Consider the following 10542-nt stretch of genomic DNA (forward strand, 5'->3'; position numbering starts at 1 on the left):
GAGAGAAGATAATGTTGTGGAGGATTATTGATTTATTCTTCTATCTGACGTGTACATATGAAACAGAAAAACACAGATGAGAAAATTATAAATGTTCCCTAATGTGCTTTGAATAGTAGTTTTTTGCCTCAAGATAAATCTAGCTGAAAGTTTTAAGAAAACAGTGAAACAAATAAAAAAAAAATGCTTTGCCTAGAGTAAAAACCAGGTGAAAAGAAAACAACTGGTGGTAAATATTTTACCAAAAAAGCAACAAACATTCTGTTGGAATAATCTTTACCTAAAAAGGTAAGAATACAGAATGACCGAAAATGAACCAACTGGAATTAGTAAAATTTATTCAATAGCTCAAATCCTGCTTAAAATTGAACAAGCCCAGATGTTAAACACAAGACTAAACAAACAAGCAAAATAAGGTTGACAGAGCCAACAAATGGAATATTTATGATGCAATGCTAATACCTTCACTTGTCCATTTAAGTGGATGGTTTGAGTTACACTTACAGAGTTGCCCGAAGTCATGTGGCACATGTGTCGACCAGCATCAAATAGAGAAGGTGGCTACATCCGAGGCTACATCTGAGGCTACATCCGAGGCTACATCTGAGGTGACCCAAAAACATGCTCAGGAACTTCAAAGTGTGCCAATGAGTCAGAAGGAAACAACGAGTGTAGTTACTACTGTTAGCACGAGCATGGTGCAGACAACTCCTACAATTAGATTATCAACCCAACCCCCGAAACCTACAACGATGAATTATGGTTCCTCTTCTATGCTCTGCATTGACAAGAACCCTTCTTGCAGCAGCTGGGCAAATGCAGGTAGAGTATTTAAAACTAGAAGGGTAGCAGAGGACGTTATCTTTCTGCCAAATGGTTGACAGCAATCAAATTGTATACCTTTTAATATAAATATACATGTATATGTATACTAATAGGTGTATATTATATATTAATATATATTATTATATACATATTATATACATATATATATATACATAATAATATTACATTATTATATACATAATATTACATATTATATTATTATATACATAATAATATTACACATGTATATTAATATACATGTATGATGTACATATATGTGGATATACATAGATATATATATAAAATATTTATAAGTGGAACTGTGCAGCGTCCACTTTGTCTAGATATATATATATATATATATATATATATATATATATATATCTATATTTCTGATGGCGACACACAGACTTTGAGACTTCTCAAAATCTGTGTGTCACCATCAGAAATATAGATATATATATATATATCCACATATATGTACATCATACATATATATATACATCTATATGTACATATATATATACATCTATGTACATATCGTACATACATAGATATATATATATATATATCTATGTACGATATGTACATAGATGTATATATATATATACATATCTATGTAAGATATGTATATATATACATATCTTATATCTACTTCTCAAAGTCTGTGTGTCACCATCAGAAATCCGGCTACAGATCTTAAAATCTAGGAATAAATATTCCGTACTGAAGAGGATTCGATCTCGGACCAAACCGTTCACCAGTCTGATGCAATGCCCACAAGACTACGGAAGTCGAATTGCTGGCCTGCCAATATAAGTCATTATATCAGAGCAAAACCTAACTGCTTTGCTGTGTGACACAGGTCATATAGCATAACGTCACAACAAGCTGTTGGCTCACATTATTAAACTGGCTAATAGCAAAACTCTCACTACTTCTCATTGTTTATAAGACAAAAGACTTTTCTCATGATATGTAGTTTGGAAATTAGAATGGCAAATGTTGTTATATGTTAAATACAAATCAATTTTCTGTCCAAATACTTTTCTATTAGAGGGTGGCACAGCTAGTATATATATATATGTATATATATATATATATGTATAGATATATGTATAGATATACATATGTATATATGTATAGATATATGTATGTATATACATATGTATAGACATATAGATATATGTATGTATATATGTATAGATATATGTAGGTATGTATATATATATGTATGTATATTATATGTGTATATATATGTATGAATATATGTATACATCTACATGTATATGTATGTATATATGTATATATGTACATATGCATTTACATACATATTATACACATATGTATATGTTTTATATACATATGCCTGTATGATGTGTCTCTAGATCTTTTAGTAAGCTTGTTCTTTAGTTTGGCTATAATTTGGTTGTTAGCTGCTGCCATAGACGAGTTAGCCGCGCACTGAAAAACTCAGTTGCTTCCTACCTTAAAATCATTTGACACGATACATCTATGTAGTTCTCAGGTACGTAACATCAATACAAATCTTTGATAGCAAAAAAATGTACTAGTTATTAATGAACTTTGTAGAATATTGCGGAATGAAGCAAGTAGCTGAAGACTGTCCTCGTTCATGCAAACACTGCACTGTTACAGAAGTAACAACTACTCTATCTGCTAATCAGTCGTGTTCTGACGAGATGGCAACAAGAACTTGTGGTGAATGGGCAAGGAGAGGTTACTGCAGCAGGCGTCGAGTTTTAAGTACCTGTCAAAAAACTTGCAAAGCTTGCTGATATTTCTAAGTTATTTGGTGGAAACCAGTTTTATATTGGACTCTATCGTGAGTGCCTGTTAGCGATAAGTTAGATTCATAAAAACTTTTAGGTTTGCCAAACCAAGGAGGGTTGTATAAAATTAAATATTTACCTGCACAGTACAATCGCTTATAATACACCAAATGATAAACTTTTTGACTTTATTCTTTAAAAAAAGAGCTGGGATGTGTGACAAAGGGCTCGCGGCTATGTGAGATAGCAAACTAAAAAGTGAAGTACCAAAATTATGTCATATTATGATTTGCAACCATTACGTTACAGTATATATAAATTTTGTATTTGTTAAACTTTTATCTACCTTTCTAGTTTATGAAGAAAAGCTATGGTGTGTGCCTACAGGCTTGCGGCTAAATCAAATGGCAAGCTTGAAAGTGATGCACCAAAAATGTGTCAAGTTATTGTTTGCAACAATTGTATTACATATTTATTTTTATATGTGTGTGTATATCAAATGTTAATAGCAAACCTAATCACTGTTCTTAGCAGATAATGCAATGGTCATTAGTTTATTCAGCTCTTCAAAAGAAACTTTCAAGCAAGCGCTCCTTTTACAACAGTACTTACAAAATTATATAAATTATAGGTTTACAAAATACACAAAATAATATACAACAATAAACATGAACAAGTATTTAATATAGTAAGAGCCATGCCTGTTTGTTCATTTGTCCGAATTTATGCTAAGAGCATTAGAAAAACGATTGCGCTGCATGAGAATTGCACCCAGATATTTGATTCGAAGACTTGAAGTCAAGAGTGCTACTACTAAACCACACAGCGACTTTCTACATTGTGAAACAACTGCACAAACAGTGGTTACACATTATGATCTCCCCCGCCACATGGGACTGCAAATGTACTAAAAAATAAAATTATAAAAACTAATTGATTTAGTGCGGAGCAAAATACACCTACATTTGAAATTCGGACTGCGCTGGTGCTACTGGTAGACTTTTTCTAAAGGTTATCAGTGGCCCAACGGTAGACAACTCTGAAAATCTTTGATTAAGTTTTATCGACTGCCAGCTCTAAAGCATTTACTACATGGACATCATTTTGCAAAGGATGTATGAGAGACTCTTTCGCGCCACATGCACCAATATCAAATAAACTGCATAGTGGTAGTTAAATATATATTTAGGTATGTATATATAAGCAACTAGCTGCGCTACCCGGCATTGCTCGGGTGATAAAAAACTGTTTGGACAGAAAATTGATTATTATTTAACATATATAACAACATTTCCCATTCTAACTTTCAAACTACATATCATGAGAAAAATGTTTTGTGTAGTTGAAATAAGTTACGAGACAAACTAAAAACAGCTGTTAAGGTTTTCAAACTTTGTCAAACAACTGTAACTTTCAAACTTCATATTATGAGGAAATGATTTTGTGCAAGACATGTTCTTTTCTTTGGAAGCATTAGACAGCATGTAACTTTTGTGAATACATATACAGTGAAACTCGGATAACTCAAACTTCAAAGGACCGAGCAAAAGTGTTCGAATTATCAGAGCGTTCAAGTTATCAGAGCACTGTCACAAGTCCATGTATTTACTTATTTATTAGTAGATACATGTACATATACAAACTATAATATAAATCAAAAGCACAAATAGCTTGTTTCAAGTTAAATGCTTCTAATGTAAAGTTTAAAACGTTTTTATCAAAAAGTATAGAGATTTTTCTATCACTTGAGATTGGCTTGTTGTTTGAGGTGATGTTATTGCCAGGACGTTTTTTAGATTGACATTGGCAAAACTTGATTGTTGCTGAAATGCTCAAAAGAAAAGACATTTTTTTCTTTTGAGCATTTTACCCACGATCAATTTTGCCGATTTTTCTTGAAGTTTATGCAAAGATTACCTTACTTTACCTGGGATTCGTTAAGAGCAACACTCCGAGGCAGTTCAATTGGAAGTTTTACGAGGTTTTACGAGGTTTTACGGTACATTGTATATCACTCACGCTTTTTGAATGGATACTTATTAAATGTACACACGTATTCTGTGTTTAGGTCAAACGATCAATAGTTTTTTTTAGCTAAGACAACGTATACGTTTAATTACAACAATTTTTAAGACGTTTTAAACATTCAGCATTCCGACGTTGATTCAACACGGAATCAACGTCGGAAAAGCCATCACGGGCTAGCCGGGTCACGCACTCAAGGATTTTCGCCACGCAAATACGAAACAAAAACAACATGCTGTTTTTGTTTTGTATGTGCGTGGTGAAAATCCTTGCGCGCGTGAACCGGCTAGCCCATGCTATTCATCGTATAGCAGTATAAATCAAATTTCACCAAACCTTTAGAAAAGTCGTTGACAAAAATATTTTGCCGATGGAGGTAATAACGACGCTTATGAATTACGAAAAGTTGAGGTTTACCTCTATGGCTTTGAATAAAGTGATTTTCTAAAGCGATAGCAACCGTTTCGGTAGCCGTTGGGCAAAAAACAGTTCGAATTAACAGTGTTGAGTTCGAGTTATATAGAGCCATTTATCATTGCGTGGGAACGGACCAAGCAAATCCATTCGAGTTAACCATGTGTTCGCTATATCCGAGGGCGAGTTATCCATGTTTCACTGTATTTAACCCCCTGAGGCCCAGACATAGAAGATAAGCAATGAAAATTTTCAAACTTTTTGGACAGTCTCAAGATATATGTATGAGTGTTTTCCTAAATTTTTTATTTTCTACTATCACCTTGACCTGAGATATTAAAGGTTGCACTCACGCAACATTAGGCTTACATGCTAACTACATTACACAATAGGCAACAGTGTTATGAAGTCTTTGCGTCAGTAACATAAATTTATTTTTAATGAATTAATGGTAAATATACAAATATATACATATATATATAACATATATATTATATAGCTGTATATATAATAATAATATTTATATATATTATATATAATATAATATATTTTTATTTATATAATACATGTATATATAACACAAGCAAATAAGTTTACATTACTTAAGTCTCACGTCACATTTGGTATAAATGGACTAAATACTGGAGCAATATCCACTGTTCCAAAGTAAATATAGCTCTCCATTTACTTGCAATGATAGGCACGAAAACAATTCCGTTCATCAAGAAAGCAGAGATTTATTGTACATTTTTTACAACTAGTAGTAGTCGTTCTCTCACAAAGCTTGCAGCGGCCTCGCTTTTGAAGCTTTATTGGCCAATGAGCAAAATTGTCATAGCGAACTTCAACACACCGGCCTCTTCGAATTTTCCTAGCTGGTGTTGGACACAGACTAGTATCACCTGCTGCAGATGGTCGCCCTCGTTTGGCAGCAGCATTCACAAGGATGAGACTGTCAGCAACCTCAGCTTGGAATTTTCTTCTACAGTATTTAGCATTTCACTTTTTGGTAGCTTGAGAAGGCGACTATCCCGCCTGTAAACATTCCAAGCATTGATTACTGCTACCATCAAAAAATGCCAATACAGATAGAGATACCATCGCCGGCTCTTCATGGCAAAACGATACTTTGCTAAAAATGAATCCAACAAATCAATACCTCCCATATTTTTGTTATATGATTGTATAATAGCAGGCATGTTGTAGAAACGATGCTCTTTTGATGGCTTGTCCCACCGTTTGGCTTGAGCAAGGGGCTGTACACCAGTCAATGACGAGAGAAGGGTGACGGCTTTGTTGTCATACCATCTGACAGCAACCACATTGTTGACTTCCTCCTCATAGCTATCATAAGACCCTCTGCCTTTTCGTTTGAGGACTTTTTCATTTTGTAGATTGCATTTTGGAACCCTATTGGTACGAACAGTACCTGTATAAAACATCCCTTTTTTATTTAGCTCAGAGATAAGGGGAAGACTGGTGAACAAGTTGTCACCAAAGATTTTGTATCTCCAGTTTTCTTGTAGAGTAGACGTTAGCTTGAGTACAACATCAGCTCCTTGGCCCAACTCCGTCCGCTTACCATCACCACCTTGGTATACTTCAAAGTCATGCAAAATGCCACTGACGCTTGCTCGACCCCAGATCTTGAAGCCCCATGGATGTGGCTTACTCTTTGTGTACTGTCGGCAAGGGCTGGTCTTTCCAGTGTATTGACACATCATTTCATCTATAGAGTGACATTTTTCGGGTTCTATCTGCAGACATCAGTTCCGTATGGCATCTATCCATGGTCGAATTTTCCATAGCTTGTCTTTCTTTTTCTCATCATCTGAAAATTGCAAATTGTCTACAAAGTGCAAATTTGCAACTAAAAACTTGAAACAGTTTTTGCTCATCACAGTAGAAACTGGTGGGTAGGCTGTACCACTCTCCCAGTACTGGCGAATACCACTCATTTTCACAAGGCCCATCCGAAAGTATATCCCCATCATCTGCTCAATTTCCTTTACAGTTGTATTTGCTGACTTTCCACTTTTCTGAGTGCTGTAAAGGTTGGTGTTATGAACAATGTTATTCACCATGCTGTCTGTAAAAAATGCTCTAAAATACTGTAGTGGAGACTTCATTGCCATATCTGTAGGAGGTTGTATCTCTCGGCCAAGATATGTGCTGTCCTTTGGAGTGAATTCTTTTTGTCTCCACCTGTAGATTTTTTGTCTACTGCATTGTGCTGTAGATGGCTGCGCTATCTCTGCCAGTGGAACATCCTCATCACTGCTTTTACTGCCATAGGACATCTAGAAATAAAATGGCAAGTTTAGCAAAAGAACAGACGACATAATTGGACTGAACAATGCAATTTTTAATTGCATATACACCAGTATCGGAAATATTATAAAATAATAAGTGTTGAAACATAAAATCAACATACTTGAGCCACAGCTTCTGTATTGTCCCAATCATCGTCTTCATCACTATCTGCATCTTCCCCCACATCACTTTCATTGCCAGTCAAAACATCTAGCAAATTTGTCACATCAACTCTGTTTCTTATGCGAAGGCGATGGCTATTGTCATATGAAGTTGATGGCTTTGAAGGCATTTTTTATCTACAAACTAAGACAGTCTATCTTGCAATATTATTTACATAACAAATAAAACTTGCCCAACAGGAAATCTGTACACCTAACTATCATGCTAGATCAGAAGTAGCAATTGCATGATTTCGTATCATTCTGAAATACCAATTTGCTTTGGTAGTGAATGAGTATAGTTATAGCAGTAGTACTAGAGGTAGCAGTGTATGTACACATAACTTGGTGATATTACTTCAATGGTAGTCAGCGTGTGTTTACTACCATCCTTACTGCGATAAATATTATGCACATCAACAAGAATCATGAGCATTAGCCCTAACAATGGTCAATTAAAGCATACTATACTAATCACTTGGCTTGCAGCTTCGCTATGCAGAGCCCAATGTTGCACTACTGCACATAGACCTATTAACTATACTAGACTGGGCAATGCAAAGCCACAGTGTCCTACGTAAATAGCCACATTCCTCGCGACGTAACGTCAACGCTTTGTTCACTCGCAGCTGGTCAGGCAAGCGAGTCATCATTGTTTACATTGAAAGAATGGCTGAGACAGCGTTGTTGCTACATGTAATTTGACATAACTACTAAAGTACACAAGATATTGGTTTAAAATTTTAGATGCAAAGCTTATACACTATGCTTTTCCTACCCTGCAAATTTGTAAACATAAACTTGAATATTTCATATGTAAAGTGCCAGTAAAAATGTATATATCTATTCAAAAAATATTGCAAAATTATCAATGTTGCCCTATGCTATGGGCTAACATATGCCAGATAGCTAGGTGTACAAACAGATTTCAAATGCATACACACTGGTAAATGGTACACTGATTGCAGTCTGCCATGAACATAAATGTTGAGTCTTAGGTGTTATGCAAACAGCATCAGAAAAATCGTAGAAAACAAACGACAAATGGTACACTTTTCTAGACATAATTATTGTGACAGGCTACACATGACTAAAGACGACCGTTCGGCTGAGCTTTGATCTAAGATTACTTTTGTTAGCTGCTACCTTTGTAGCCTCGTGGTGAATTCTAATTCTGACATCTGGATGTGATAGTTTTAACTAACGCTGGCTGCGCTGTGACTTGAGCATGGAAATTCCTGATGCAAATTGCTTTGTAAAACAAATAAAAGAGTCTTAGTGACCACCAGCTTGTGTATGTCTGCAGTGATTCCTTGTAAGTCGACACACTGCGGTATAATCTGTTCTGAGCCTAGACATATCTTTGTGATGACAGGATGAGGTGTAAACAGACCACCTCTATCTTTTACACTGATTAGTATCACAACATCCCTGGTGCGTAAACCTGGACAGGAGGCTATAAAGCTGGTGCAGTCATTGCAGTTGAGTTTTAAGCTCCGTACCACATAACCTGCTAAATAAATATTATATGTTAATATTATTATAAAAAGTATATGTATCAACCATAAAATAAATTTACCTACATCTCACTGATCCGCTGCAGTATTATTTCAAACCACTTTGCTACCTGTATATCTGTTCTATACACTAACAATAAGTGAAACTAGCTAATACCAAAATACATGTACATACATAAATCATGTACCACAATATGGGCAGTCATGCAGTTTAGCACATGCAGCAAGGCTGCAATGTGTGCCAGATCTCTTGTTTTGTAGAAAATTTGGAGGAATTGGTTGTAGTTACCTACCGATGTACTCCACTATGTCCGAAACAGATTTTGACAGATTGATTTCCAGCCGTTCGCTTGATTCCAAATAATCATGGAAGTCATCGTCACTTTCTACAAGAATTTTTCTTCGTTTAGATGAGGGAAGTAGGGAGCAGGAGCCATCTGAGCTATCACAATCAGGACAGTTAGCACTCGTGCTTGGTGTGATGTCTGTTTTCACTAGTCGAGCTCTCAGTACAGATTTGAAGCTACGGACATCTGGATTATTGTTGAAACCTCCCTTGGCCCGAATCTTTGAGGACAGTCTTTCTATATGCTCTTGTCTAAGCTTGTACAGAGGTAAATACTTGGCCTCGCGAAATGTTTGAAAAATTTAATTCCCTATTCCAAAGTATGAGGTACGCTTATGTAGAGGGTCGGGAATGATCTCTTCAGATTGCTTGGCGGCTGTTGGCTCTTCATAGCAAAGTGAAGGTTCCAGGACTGGCTCATTGCGGTCTGGTGGAGATGATTTAGATAGTGTTGGTCGGCATAACAGTCGTCTATGCTTTGGTTGAGTCGGTTGTAAATATTTTCGCAGAAAATCAAATACCCTTAGTACAGCAGTAGGTTCTAGTATGGCAGTCATCACCATACTCATTTACTAGCCCATGTCCACCTGCCATGGTCATGAAAAACTTCATGAAATGTGAAACACTTTGTCTACTTTGCGGTTGGCACCTCTTTGTGCAAAGCAACTTTTCAAATATTAGTGCCAGCAATGAACTTTAGGAAAACATTTTGGAATAACTATTATTTGTATGCATATCTCGAAAAAATCCGCAAGATTCCTTGCTCTTCATATCTAGGTACCTCTCACAACCACCCTTGAAAACAATTTAAGTAAAATTTACCTTTGAATCATTTCCAGTGCTGGTAGTTGCTCCACTCTCCTTGGCTTCCTACTTAAAAATATGGCCTGGACTAGGCAAAGTGAACAAAGGAACAAAGTGAACATAGACCTATTTTCTGATGCTGTTTGCATAACACCTAAGACCCAACATTTATATTCATGGCAGACTGCAATCAGTGTACCATTTACCAGTGTGTATGCATTTGAAATCAGTTTGTGCACCTAGTTATCTGACATGTTAGCCCATAGCATAGGGCAACATTGATAATTTTGCAATATTTTTGAATAGATATATACATTTTTACTGGCACTTTACATATGAAATAT

General features: G+C 35.7%; 2 protein-coding genes across 2 annotated transcripts in view; one reads left to right on the forward strand and one right to left on the reverse strand.

The window, feature by feature from the left end:
- Nucleotides 1–1644, forward strand: part of LOC137407124 (uncharacterized) — a 48206-nt gene extending 46562 nt beyond the window's left edge. Inside the window, exons 21-22 of the mRNA XM_068093725.1 lie at nucleotides 507–822; nucleotides 1508–1644. Coding sequence (XP_067949826.1) covers nucleotides 507–822; nucleotides 1508–1644 — 453 coding nt within the window. The remainder of the gene's footprint in view (nucleotides 1–506; nucleotides 823–1507) is intronic.
- Nucleotides 1645–5995: 4351 nt separating this feature from the next.
- On the reverse strand, nucleotides 5996–6778 carry LOC137407125 (piggyBac transposable element-derived protein 2-like). Its single transcript, XM_068093726.1, has one exon. The coding sequence runs from the start codon at nucleotides 6776–6778 to the stop codon at nucleotides 5996–5998; it is 783 nt and encodes a 260-aa protein (XP_067949827.1).
- Between the last annotated feature and the right edge of the window lie 3764 nt (nucleotides 6779–10542).

This window comes from Watersipora subatra, chromosome 10 (genome assembly GCF_963576615.1).
Source record: "Watersipora subatra chromosome 10, tzWatSuba1.1, whole genome shotgun sequence".
NCBI classification, from domain to species: domain Eukaryota; kingdom Metazoa; phylum Bryozoa; class Gymnolaemata; order Cheilostomatida; family Watersiporidae; genus Watersipora; species Watersipora subatra.

What these genes read in the sequence shown, in the direction of transcription:
- LOC137407125 (XM_068093726.1), bottom strand. Translation starts at nt 6,778, where the DNA reads ATGTGTCAATACACTGGAAAGACCAGCCCTTGCCGACAGTACACAAAG.